Below are 12,687 nucleotides of genomic sequence, written 5' to 3' on the forward strand. Positions count from 1 at the left end.
CTTTACAATTACAAGAGGCCAATTTAGATGGCTGAAAAGGCATTACGATCTTCATTTTACAGCTAAACACAGAAACCAAAACTTAGAACGGACCATGGCTTAAAGCAAGCATCAAAGCTGTATTATCCTAACATAGTCTGTTCAATTCAATTTCGTATAGTATTACTCTGTTCCTTCTTGCATTTCTTTGAAACAATAGAGCTCACTTTTTGTACTTCTCATTTGAGTGCCACGTTTATTTTACACATACAAAATTGGTACTTAACAAAAAGTTGTTGTTTTACACGATACAAACCATAGAAAAGATTGTGTTCACCGTCGCGAGAATGATCATAAACCAAGGCACACAGTGCTCCCCTACAGAATGACCTAGCTGCATACGAAAGGAATGCCTTTGAATGTTTTCTCTTCTCATTTCGGTGCCCAATACTGACAACCAATGGAGTGAATTTACACAGGTGGACTCACACATACATACAGTATCAATCAATGCACAATTACACATCAATTACACATCAATTACACATCAATTACACTACACATGTAAAAAACAAAACAACATATTTTACACGTTCAGCAGACAAAGACCAGTGTCAAGTAAAATCATTTTGAAATAACGCAAAAAGAAGTGAGGCCAATATCAATATTGAGGCACATTTTCTATATACAGTTTAGACAACTAAATTTCCAGTACTCACAATCTCGATAACATGAATACCGTATTGCCACGTTACTTATTGCCATTGAAAAATAGTCCATAAGGTTTACAGATAATTATACAGAGCACCACTAAAAGTAAGAGCTCGTGAAATAGAATAGATCATTAATAGCATGGAACGAAGTAGATCAGGTATGTTATACAGAAAGACCTTGAGACATAACATTACAGCACAGTTTACCAGTGGCTACTTTTGTAAACCGAGGTTTCACCATACTGATCTTTGGTAGATGGCCGACACAAAAATGAAATGTTGCCTGTTTTTAAAGTCATTGTAGCTCTTACATTGTTCTCCATCTATTTGTCCCTCTCCAAAGGTTTTTCCCAGGCAGGAAAACAGGAAGCGAGCCACAATGTGTTGCTTTACTTTATAAGATAACAGGGCAGGAAGAGGGCTTCCTCACACACATATGTGCAGGAAGCTGATTCCAGTGTTTTGTTTGGGTAATGTGTATGGGGCGGACTATGGTGTTTGAAAAAGGATGGGGGTCCTGCTCCCCATGTATATGATCCAGACAGGGAAGTGGTAAGATGGCTTCCACACATTGTATCCATGGTTTATGAGAAGTGGTCCCAAGTAGGCAAAGCTTCAGTATACAACAAACAGTCCACATTCTAAATATAATTAAAACAGAAGAAAACCTTTGCTCTCTTTTTGCTATGTCTTCAGTCAAGACAATAGCGATAATGATAAACTTGAACTTGTGTAGATTGCCCTCATTATATTAAGCTGTTTCAGCAAATGGAGCAGAAGCACATGCTGTATGCTGAAGCATTAGGTTGAAGCAGTATGTTGAAGCAGTATGTTGAAGAAGAATATTGAAGCAGTACGTTGAAGCAGTATGTTGATGGAGTATGTTGAAGCAGTAGCTCTAGGACGAAAGGTTAAAGTAATTCAGATAACTTTGTTGTCATCCAAGGGACTATTGAGCTACTTCACATTTCCTGAGTTGGTTGTAGTACTTTTGTTACAGTGGACCTCGGAGACTTGGGCTTTATCCACAACAATTGATGTGTTGATGAGTCCTGTCAAATAAACTGGGAGTAGACTTTAATTCTTTCAGAGCTTCTGTTATCATTGTTTCCTGCCGGGCTCCCTGTCGCGCTCCCATCAGTAGCTGCTGATGAGAAGGGTCATTCTGTCTGAAAGACATCTCAGTACGCCACTGTGACTCACTGAAGGACCAACCTCTCACTACATAGCTACAGTGGGTTTAGTCAACCATAAAAAAAACTACAATCGATCAAAATGAAGGCATACAGATTTCTGTGTGTGTAATCTGATAAAAAACAAATAACTAATCAAATGAAAAAAAGAGGAAATAAAAACACAATTTCTTTAAAATAATAATATAATAATAATAATAACAAAAGAAAAGAGAGGAAAAAGGATAAGTAAGAGGAGGAGGAACAGGGGTAGAAGAAGAGAGAATTACTGAGGGTCCACACGCTTGAGTGGACCCTATCATAGTGTGCTATGATTGGACGGATTAGTGGAAGAAGTTAATCCTGATCTGCTTTTAGTCAAAGGAAGAGTTGAGAGAGCTGAGAGACGTCCTGCCTGCTGGTCTTTAGGCTCAGTGTGCTCAATACAGGGAGTCACTTCCCTCAGACCCATCTACCCCGTAGAGCTCAGCCAGGGTTTTGAAGCGAGGGCCCCAGTCATTTAAGAAGTCATAGTCAAGGCTAGAGCCAGTGGATGAACTATCCAGCGAACTGAGGCTACCAGCCAGGGACTCTGGCCCCTCGTAGCCGTAGATGTGCAGGGTATCGTAGGGGATCCCATCCCTGTCATGGTCAGCTTCGTCTTTCTTCACCTCGATCATCACGGCCATGTCTCCCTTGCACGCGGTTGGCGGTTTCTTCACCATGGCGTAAAGGCTGGGGCCCTGCCTCATGCTCATGCTGCCGTCATTCCGAGCTGAGGTCAGGATGGACACGTCGTAGCCGTTGGTGTCCATCTCCCCACCGCCCTCCTCGTCGTACGTCACTAGCTGCTCGTGGATCTCACTCTTACCCAGAGTGACCAGGGCGTCCTTTTGGTGACGCTTTCTCATAGCGATCAGGATCACTATGACTGGAATGAGGAAGAAAACATGTTTAATATCCATGTCACACAGAAGAAGATAGAAGCGGGAAAATATATATACAGTTATATATATATATTTCATGAGGCAAATGAAATCGGGTGTGAGAAAATACTTTGTCGAATGAGTCCCCAGTATATTTCTTTGGGATTCATACGATAATGACTTCAATGTTTAATAGTTAATCACCACTTCATTCTGTGTCTTAACAAGACAGCTGAATAACTGATCATCTTCTCATTATCTTCTCATTAGCCTTCCCATTCTTCTCATGTTTTTCCCACATTATCTGCTTTTGTAGAAGACTACTGCAGCAGTGCAATTGCTCTCTGCTTCAGATATGAGCTTTTGACAAAACATCTCTGGCACATGGCTCATCTAATATGACAAATGGTTTTCTCCCAAGACAGCAGAGCAGAGAAAGTATCAAAGAGAACATTCAGCTCAATGCTTCACGTTCCTTCCACCATTTACTTTGCTTATCCTGCAATCTTGAGTGTTATTTATCCAATCAGTTACTGAGGTAAAACTCTTCAACTAGGTCCCAAAAAATAAACAAACAAAAGATTGAAATTATTTGCCCATCCCCCATCATCGGAATTATTCACATTTATCGTTAATAAAAACCTATCCTTCTACTTGTGTCGTAAATACTTTATGATCTTACCCAAGAACACCTTGAGCTGAAGTACCTTGTTTAATGATCTCTGTTGTTTATTTCTTAGACGATTGCTCTATTTTATAATATGTCTTAATAAGGGACAGTGTTGTGGTATAATGCCAGTTAAGATAGGCACCCTGTTAACGGGACAGTTGTAAATCGTGCAGCGCCTTGTGTCACTATCGCAGATTTTAGAAAATCAACAAATGTCGGTACATATAAGTGTCTTATATCGGCTGAAAGCTTAAATTCTTGTTAATATAACTACACTGTCCAATTCACAGTAGCTATTACTGCGAAAAAGTGCCATGCTATTGTTTAAGGAGAGCTCCTAACAACAAAACAGTTTTTTCACCGTGATAGGTTTGATAAATTCACCTCTGAAGGTGAAATATGTACTTACATTCTGAAATCCTGCTCTGATTTATCATCCAAAGGGTCCCAGAGATAGCATGAAGTGTTGTTTTGTTAGATAAAATCCTTTTTCATATCCTAAAAAGGTCCATATAGCATGCACGATCGATTTTGTATTACCACCCGTTCAATTTGCAAAGATAGGAATCTGTAAAAATCGAACCCTAAACGTTGATTCAACCACTCAAATCGCATTTGTATTTATTCCTCAGAGATCCTAGAATGTAACCGGACTCCATTATATCATTAGGGGTGTGGTATATACTATAGGACACCATATTTGGTCAGAGAGCGACGCCTTCATGGCACGCCGATGACGCAGGCAGGTTTTCACTTAATCGACTAACTTTGTTAACTACGCACCAATCGGGGTCAAACAAAGCTAGCTAGATAGCCAATGAGCTGGACTTTATGGCAGTGTCGGGAAACCCCGTATCTGTCGCAAAATGTAGCTGCTAACCTTGTGCGACAGCAAGCCTTTTCCTTTTGGACAGAAATTATAAGAATATGGAGAGAGTTATGAAGTTATAAAAACTGGGTGTTTTGCAAATATTGAACTTATAATATGGCTACTAATGCTGGAAAAGCTAAATCAAAGTCCAAGTATACAGATTTGACAATATTATTGCAGAAAAATGTAATGTGAATGTGAATGTCTCCTTCACGATTTGCCCAATGTACCTGGGTGACTTTAAACTAAATGTCATGTAGTGTGCTCATACTTCAAGTTATCCGTCTGAAACTTTGCACATATACTGTTGCCATCTTGTGGACACTATCGGAATTACAACCAGAGTGATGGCTAGATGTGGGATTTCCACAAACTTCAAAGTGGTTCCTTTCAAATTGTACCAACAATATGCGTATCCTTGCACCAGGACCTGAGTTACAGGCAATTAGATTAGGGTATGTCATTAACGGTGGAAATTGAAAAAAAGGGGGCAATCCCTAAGAAGTTCTCAAATGGAGAGGACTGGATATAGTAGAGGAGAGATTGACTCACTCAGAATAGTCAGGATGCACAGTATAGGAATCAGGGTGTAGACACCCACACCCATTTTTAGTTGGGCTGCTTTGCACTGGGTGTGAATCCTCTTGTTGTCACACCTGCACACTTTGATAGGCAGAGTGGTGATGCTGCTCATGGGAGGCCTGCCTCCATCGCTGATCCCAATCTCTATTACATAATCCCTGGAGTCCTCCAGGCTGAAGCCTCCATGTTTCAGGACTATGTTAGATGTGTTGTCTAGGAGAGGGGGGGACAAGAAACAATGTTAGTTATCAGAGGTTTGCCATGGTTAGATTTGGAGGACATTTTTATACATTAAATGGGTCTTCATAGATAGTGCATTGGTTCCAATGGTGGAATGCTCTTAGCTACAATATACTTATGTGTAGACTTTTGCATCTACATAATAAGCAGACTGTTGAATCTGAGAGTTTATGTGTAAGGGAAACTTTTTCGCACTAACAAAATCCCTAAAATCGCAGTAGGTACGAATCCTCATAGCTGGATAATTGAATGTGCGCCAAAACTAGATCTAGGAATTGGGCTTTTCCACATGGTTAGTCCCATGTGGATTGGATATGATTATCTCCATGAGCTTTAGGTGCCAGTACATGTGGCTAGAAACGTGGTATACTCATTTTATATGTTCAATTTGGTTGGCCTAATAAGTAGAATTACAACCATTCAGAAATGGAAGCTATGAAGGACGTACTGCAGTGCGTACAGTACATCAAAGCTAGAGATTTGGCCTTAACATGCACATCATCACTAAAGTAAGAACAACTTCTCACTATTCTTCTGGTTTTCCGGCGCTATGACCTTCTCTCTAGTTGCACTGGGCTAATGTGCAGCCTACTCCCAGTGTTCCGTGTTCCTGGCTGATCATTACATGGTGAAATGTCACATCAGTTCATTATGCAGTGCAGCCAACGAGGCAGCACAGACTGGACCAGGCCACCCCAGTGCTACGCTGAAAATGTTCCCCAGCCAGAGTGCCTCTGAGGTCGTCACTGTTGCTCTCCAAATATATAATGAAGGGCTGCTGGTTTTAAAGAGCTTGTACGTCATGAATATTTCAGACGCTCTCGGCAGGTTTGTTGCTGTTCTTGTTTCCGCCCGACTAGATGGACAACGTTCAGACGTCAGATTGCTTTAGAACGGAGCGCTGCCCAGGCTGATTCCTCTGCCACTGGGGAGCACGGTGCTATCCTGAGCCAATATGTGAACCAGCCATTCACCCCCACATTGTCCCTGTTATACCCAGCTCACCGCCCCTCACACCAACCAACAGCTTAGCATTAGTAGAATGTGTCTGCCTGCACAGCTCAAGCTGACATAATAAAGGTGGCACTTGTCCCATGTTCATGCATTGAAATGATCAGCTCTCTCACCGTTGTTATCGACGACCGAAAAGTTGCCGTTCGGCTTCACCAATGTGAAGCTGAATGCGGGCAAATGATCATCTTTGTCTGTCGCACTTATGGTCCCAATCACCTGTGTGAGGGGAAAACATTTTAAGAAAGACTTAATGCAAGTTTCAGAAAAGTTTGATGGCTTAGATGACATCTAACTCTGGAAAAAAATCCTACCGTGCCAGCCATATCATTTTCACAAACGAATATCTCTTCAATGGACAGCTCTGGTTTATTGTCATTGATATCAATGACCAGTATGTTGACGTTCACAAAAGATTCCAGTCCTGAAGAGGAGACGGGAAACATCATTTTATTATTGCGAAACACCTAAACCCTACTAGTTATTTCGATAAAAAAATGTTTTGGACATGAATTACATTTCACGCAATAAACGGGTATGAATAAGATTAAAGATGATGGCTAATGCCATACCATTGGGTTCCTCCTTAGCTTTAACCTGGAACATGTGATTCGCTACAAGCTCCCGATCCAGCTTCCTCACTGTGAAAAGTTGTCCAGTTATGGGGTTGATACCAATGGGACTGTCCTTGTCCTCGATGGAATACCTGTAGAGGGGGCATTGAAACATTATCGAAATCGCCTCTCAGAAAAGAGTTCTATGTTAATTCTAGCTTCAGCAGCATGTGTCAATTAGTGAAGGTGTTGAATACCTTATGGCCTTGTTGGCTTTATCAGGATCTCTGGCTGAAACGACTCCAATATTATTGACCATAATTTCCTCTATCACATTAAAGTTGTAGAGGCTCTCGCTGAATTCTGGCTGCTCATCAACGTCTAGCACCTGGATGGTCACCTGGGCCTTGATCACGGGATTGTCCTTATTATCCACAGGGGACTGCAAGTGGTTCTCCCTCACGTGCACAAAGAACGTGTAGCTGCTCTTGGTTTCGTAATCCAGTCCCTGAAAAGAAGTTAAGGAATGTTACGGAAAAAACTCAGTACATGGACTATACGTATAATCTTCAGCAAATGTGTCCCAACCATATATGTTCCGTACATCGTTACCTATAATGTACAGACTGTACTGATCTTTTTTTTCTCTCCCCAGAATATTTTAAGCAGTTTAATTTTCATACCTTAATAATGCCCTTCAAGGAGTCTTTCAAGGACAATCATTTTCATATGTGCTTCAAAGAGTGCATGGTCTTATTTTTTTAGTCTCTGCTACTGTATAGTTTAGTGTTATGCATCCCTCTGTGATGCTCATATCTACTGTAGAGTTTAGTGTTATGCATCCCTCTGTGACGCTCATATCTACTGTAGAGTTTAGGACACATTGGGAAAGCATTCAACCTGGTTGCACGATAGAGACAAATGTGGATCGTTTTTTTTGGGGGGTGGTAAAAATAAAATAACAGTTCAGGATGAGTGAAATACCTGTTTCAGCATGAGGTTGCCGTCTTTGTTCTGACTGCGCTCCATTTCAAATGTGTCAGATGGAGGTTCTATGGTGACGATTGGGTCTTTATTCTGGATCTCATCTCTGTCCTCCAGGACTATGGTGTCTATTCTCTGTCCCCGCTTCATGTCCTCTTTCACACTAAATACATAGGAACCTAGGGAAAAAGACACTCTGCATGTCAGTAAGAGAAACGTCTGAGGCACGGCATTATGGGAAAAATCCCTCATTTGCTGCTAGGAATTCCATAACAATCATTCATATTTAGGTTTAGCTCCTATAAGACCAATAATTGTCAATGTACTCTATATAGCAGTCAGGGATGTTCTATTTTGCCCTTACGTTTGGTAAATGTGGCTATGTTATCATTGATGTCGCTGACTGCGATTGTGACAGAGGTGGTGGCGGTGCCCCCTTGTTTAAGTCCTCTCAGATCCTGGGCTTGAACCACAACCACATAGCTACTCTGGGTCTCACGGTCCAGGTTCTCATACTTGGTGGTGATAATCCCTGAAATGAAGCACATTCATTTAGTCTTTGATTCATGACTTTGATTCAGCACAACAATAAATTAATATTGGGTTATTAGGAAATATTATTGAAAAGAGATGTAGATACTGTACAATGGACTTTATGCAGTATGAGTTCAAATTAATGATCTCCTACCCGTTGTGTTGTCTATATTGAAGAAATCTCCCCCCTCTAATAATGTGTAAGCAAGTTCTCCATTTGCAGTCGTTGGATCATCTGCATCAGTGGCAGTGACTTCTATCACTTTAGTTCCTACACAGGGAAGAAATAAAGGGAAGTGATTTAGCAAAAGCACTTTTTAATATCCAGCACAATCACCCTTGTGTTTATTATTTGACCTCCTGTACCGCTTTTGGATCTCTCTTTGATAGAAGCGCTGAACGATTTGGTAAACACCGGATCGTTGTCATTAATGTCAGTAACCAGGATCACAAACTCCTCCACTTTCTCCACCAATATGTTGCTCGTATCAAACAGCTTGGCACTTAGAAGGTATTTGCTTTTCTCCTCTCGATCCAATCGTTCAGTGACATAGATGTGTCCTTTTTCATCCACTTTGAAGATAGTGTTGGCACCTTCTCCTTTAATGACATAGTGTGTCCCGTCACCAGATTTAGTTGACTTTAACTACAAATAGAAAAACAGAAGACAATGTTAAGATAAGACATCCTATCTATCAGATATATTGTTGCTGTATTTTCTCATTCAACTCTCTGGCATTCTACCAGAGCCTCAAAGGTCCACCTACATGTGTAGGTGTACAACGACATACCTTTCCGATATAGTATTGTTTGTTGGTTGGCCTTTCCTCCTCTACGTAAAGGTTGTTCCACAACCACTCTCGCTTGTGCCTGTGGAGAACTGGGCTGGTTTGGAGTGCTGGCCTCTGGTCCACATGTTCAGCCATGGTTAGACTGAGGGTCACGGCCAAGGCAAAGAGACCCATCCACATCTCTGGCCCAGTCATCTGCCTCCATGCAGACTTTCTCATCATCTGAAGGAAGCAAGGGAGAAGCTGAGGAATAGCAGAGAATTCAATTTGGGCCATTGAGACCACTCACGTCTCAGGCAACACACCTGGCTCAAAAATGATTTGCCTTCTTTCAATTGCTTAGCTATTACTTTAGGTACGTTTAATTAAGCTTGGCTGGCATGCCCGGTGGGTAGGTTTGGCACTTTTGGGAGTTTTCCACTAGAAAAGTTGAATGGACACTTTCTTTAAATGGACGCTTTCCTTGTGGTCAAGAGGATAGCTAAGCATTAAAGAAGTCCATCCCAGATAATGTACTTTGTCTGGATTATTACACTCTTATTGTTGCCAGCCCTTAAGCATTGGATATTAAAATGAAGTGGATTATGGTTCGTAAATGTTCCCAAATAGATTAATATCACATTCTAAAGTCCAAAAAATGACTATAATCGAATGCCTTTCGTTACAACCCCATACAGCACAGATAAGAAAGTCTCTTATCTTCTCCACACTGACAATGGGCTTATCTGGGCCTTTGAGGTAATGCACTTGGCACCAGGTAAATATCTCATCACGTTTTGTTGTTCCATATCTTATTGAATCTTGTGTTCAGCTATTTATCGGAACAGCTAAATATTGTTTGTTGGAAAACATTTACTCTGTGCTATAACGTAAAGAGTCAAACAAACTTTCAAATGTATGGTTGTCTTGTTACTCCTAATCGTATGTGTTAACTATGCGTCATTTGATGTCCTTCCTGCCACGCCCTGAAGTTTGTCCCATAAAGGAGAGAGACCTTTTTAAAACTCCAGGTACTTTAGAGATAGACATCCTCAATTGTCACTGTTTGTAGCTGTCTTCATAATCACGGATGTCCCACTCTGTCAAAAATATATATTTTTAAATGTCTCCTTGTTCTGTTACATGAGGTCATGATGTGAAGTCTGGCCTTTTATCAAGGAGAGGAAGTGTAAACACAATGCCCTTGGGAAAATAACATTCCAATTTCTAATGAAGGGTCATCATTACGCTAATGCTACTGTGGCCTCACACCCTTCCTGCAATTCAATTTCTGCCCCCCCCGTCTTCTCCCCCTCTCTCTTTCTCTCCCTCTCTCTCAGTCTCTCTGGCTCTCTCTTTCTCTGACAATTTTCTTGAGCAGTAGCGTGAGTTAAGGAGACAACAATGGGATTTTTAAACAATGTGTTAAATGAGTTGGTGTAGGAAGGATGCTATCGGAGCATGGTAAAGTATTTCATTCAGGGCCTCAGCTATACCTAGTTCAGATGGATCAAACCCATTTAAAGTTCCAAATGATGGGCCAACTTATATCCAGAATGTCAGCTTCGTGTTCTCCTCAAAGCGAGTCCATTGACCTTTCATTTGAATGCCATTCAATGATAACTGAAAGTCCATTTCTCAGTCTGTGTCATTATAAATGCTGTCTATGCAAATGTCAGATTTGATGACCATATAGATATTTTTCAGAAGTTCTCAATAAGGCAGCTTATCGTGTTGGAAGAAAAAAAGAGGAATTACGGTCCTGTATTTTGAAATATGCTGTACGTTATTCCTGCTTGAATTCATCTTAGTAGGCTATGACTCACACAGTTCACAGGCTGGTTGGTATGCCTGAGACAATTGGTCATGTGTTCCAATCCCAAGTAGCACACAAAGTTATATAGAATATCCAAATCAATTCATCAGTTTATGGATATAGTCATACAACCTGACCAGATGCACCTGCAATCTCTAATCATATACTGGACTGTAACATTAGTCGAGAAATAAGCAATATTTGGTACTATCAAGGCAAGCACTCAGCATACACAATATGTTGAATTCTGACTATCCAAGATCAACGAACAAGCCAGCCTCAATACTGCGATGATACTGTAGAATTAAGTGACGTACAATATGTGCGTGTGGGTGTGTGTGTTTGCCCACTGTAGATTAAAACAGCTTTAATCACAGAGCAGCTTTCAACAATCTGTCTGCCTACTCACTCCTCTAGGAAACTGTCACGGATGAGCCGTCTCCTCAGCCCTGGTTCACCCACACAACATCACACTGGACTCACTGGCTCTCTCTCTCTCTCTCTCCCTCTGGCAGCACTTGTTCTCGGAGTCTGACAGACAGTGTCTATCTATCACACCTCTTCCCTGAGCTCTTTTACCACCGTTCTTTTACATGAGATTCTCTAAAAAGGATTAGTTCGGTGTCATTAGATGTTATTTAACAAGTTTAATTAACTGCTATCCTAGTGTTGGGCTGTATGTTCAGCTTCATTGTCATCATTTCAAGCGTCAACAATTAGTCCTAGAGCAGCGGCGTCTCTATCTGTGTACAGTATCGAAACAATTCAACGTTATTAACACGGTCACAAATCTGGTATAGGTAAACGAATACGATGCTGTTTTTTTTGTCTACTTTTGAAAGGAAAGTGATATCTGAGGATGAGTTTCCTTAAACTTACATCATAGAGTACAAGACTCAATATGTTGCACAGATGGTTTCAGGCTTTCTTCAGATGCATTTCTCCCTTGTGGCTACAGAGTATTAGCATAGCACATATCAACATAGTCAATCTGGTATCAAATTGTCTCGAGGGTTCAGCCTTACACTCCGGGCTAATGTTGTCAAATCAGTCGCTGTTGTCCATTGTGGTAATAGATTATATCAGTTTGAGACGCAATGAGATACACCATACTGTATCGATGTGGTATTTAAATCATACATTTTGTACGGAGCCACACAAATGATAAAATATTATGAGTTATTTGTAACCAAACTTTACAATAGAAACAAACCTATTCATACGGTATAAATGACTGGAATGACTTACCAGAGATGAATTATTTTCAGATCTCTTCCTTTTTAGCTCGTCCAATGTGTATAAGTCACAGGTAGATCCTAGGTGTAAGAGCAGTAGTATTGTTAGCTGTTTGCTGTGGACCTGTCTGATTCTCTTCTCAGAGGGTAGCACTCAGGACTTCCAGGCCAGCCCAGTGGCCACAGAGATCAGCCCAGTTCCCCTGGTCACGTTTCCTGTTATAGTCCCTCTCCTCTCCTCTTGTTGGAGTCTGCTCTGTGGCCCCTGATGTGGAGAGTGACACAGAGAATCAGATAGAACAAACAGCAGCTCCTAATTGCAGCCTGAACAGCAGAGCCTGGGCTGAGGGGGGGAGAGGGAGGCATGCGATTCGCGTATCACAGAGCCTCACGTCGCTGCTGAAGTGACTGGAGGAGGCGGTGAGAGCACCAGCCACATGTTAAGAGGCAGGCAGACTGTGGCGCGTGGAGGGGCAGAGCGATGTGAGAAGCATTACATGTCTGCTCTCGCCTCCATGATAAAAACACAAAAAGAAGGAGAGAAAGCAACGAGATTCATTATTCGTACCTATGGGGACAAAGATGATGATAAACGCGTTATAGACGTTAATCCCATGAGATTTCCCACAC

The 12,687-nt window shown here is 41.3% G+C and overlaps 1 protein-coding gene across 3 annotated transcripts; it reads right to left on the bottom strand.

Moving 5' to 3' along the window:
• Positions 1-215: 215 nt before the first annotated feature.
• Positions 216-12,443, bottom strand: LOC112232226 (cadherin-5). Of its 3 annotated transcripts, none has more exons than XM_024399041.2 (12): positions 12,071-12,443; positions 9,028-9,249; positions 8,594-8,882; positions 8,391-8,507; positions 8,067-8,234; positions 7,703-7,881; positions 6,976-7,226; positions 6,737-6,870; positions 6,479-6,588; positions 6,281-6,383; positions 4,884-5,126; positions 216-2,795 (listed from the first exon to the last, which is right to left on the bottom strand). In XM_024399041.2, exons 2-12 carry the CDS (start codon positions 9,247-9,249, stop codon positions 2,305-2,307), a joined length of 2,307 nt encoding a protein of 768 aa, XP_024254809.1. In that variant the 5' UTR covers positions 12,071-12,443; the 3' UTR covers positions 216-2,304. The 3 variants fall into 3 exon arrangements, with proteins under 3 accessions (XP_024254809.1, XP_024254810.1, XP_024254812.1); XM_024399042.2 differs by having other exon boundaries at positions 9,028-9,270; XM_024399044.2 differs by having other exon boundaries at positions 8,603-8,882; positions 12,071-12,439.
• Positions 12,444-12,687: the final 244 nt, after the last annotated feature.

Source organism: Oncorhynchus tshawytscha, linkage group LG12 (genome assembly GCF_018296145.1).
Source record: "Oncorhynchus tshawytscha isolate Ot180627B linkage group LG12, Otsh_v2.0, whole genome shotgun sequence".
NCBI classification, from domain to species: domain Eukaryota; kingdom Metazoa; phylum Chordata; class Actinopteri; order Salmoniformes; family Salmonidae; genus Oncorhynchus; species Oncorhynchus tshawytscha.

Coding starts and splice junctions, on each gene's coding strand:
- LOC112232226 (XM_024399041.2), bottom strand. CDS start 9,249: ATGATGAGAAAGTCTGCATGGAGGCAGATGACTGGGCCAGAGATGTGG. Junction 8,883..9,027: donor AACAATACTATATCGGAAAG/GTATGTCGTTGT, acceptor TTCTATTTGTAG/TTAAAGTCAACTAAATCTGG. Junction 8,508..8,593: donor ATCCAAAAGCGGTACAGGAG/GTCAAATAATAA, acceptor TTCCCTGTGTAG/GAACTAAAGTGATAGAAGTC.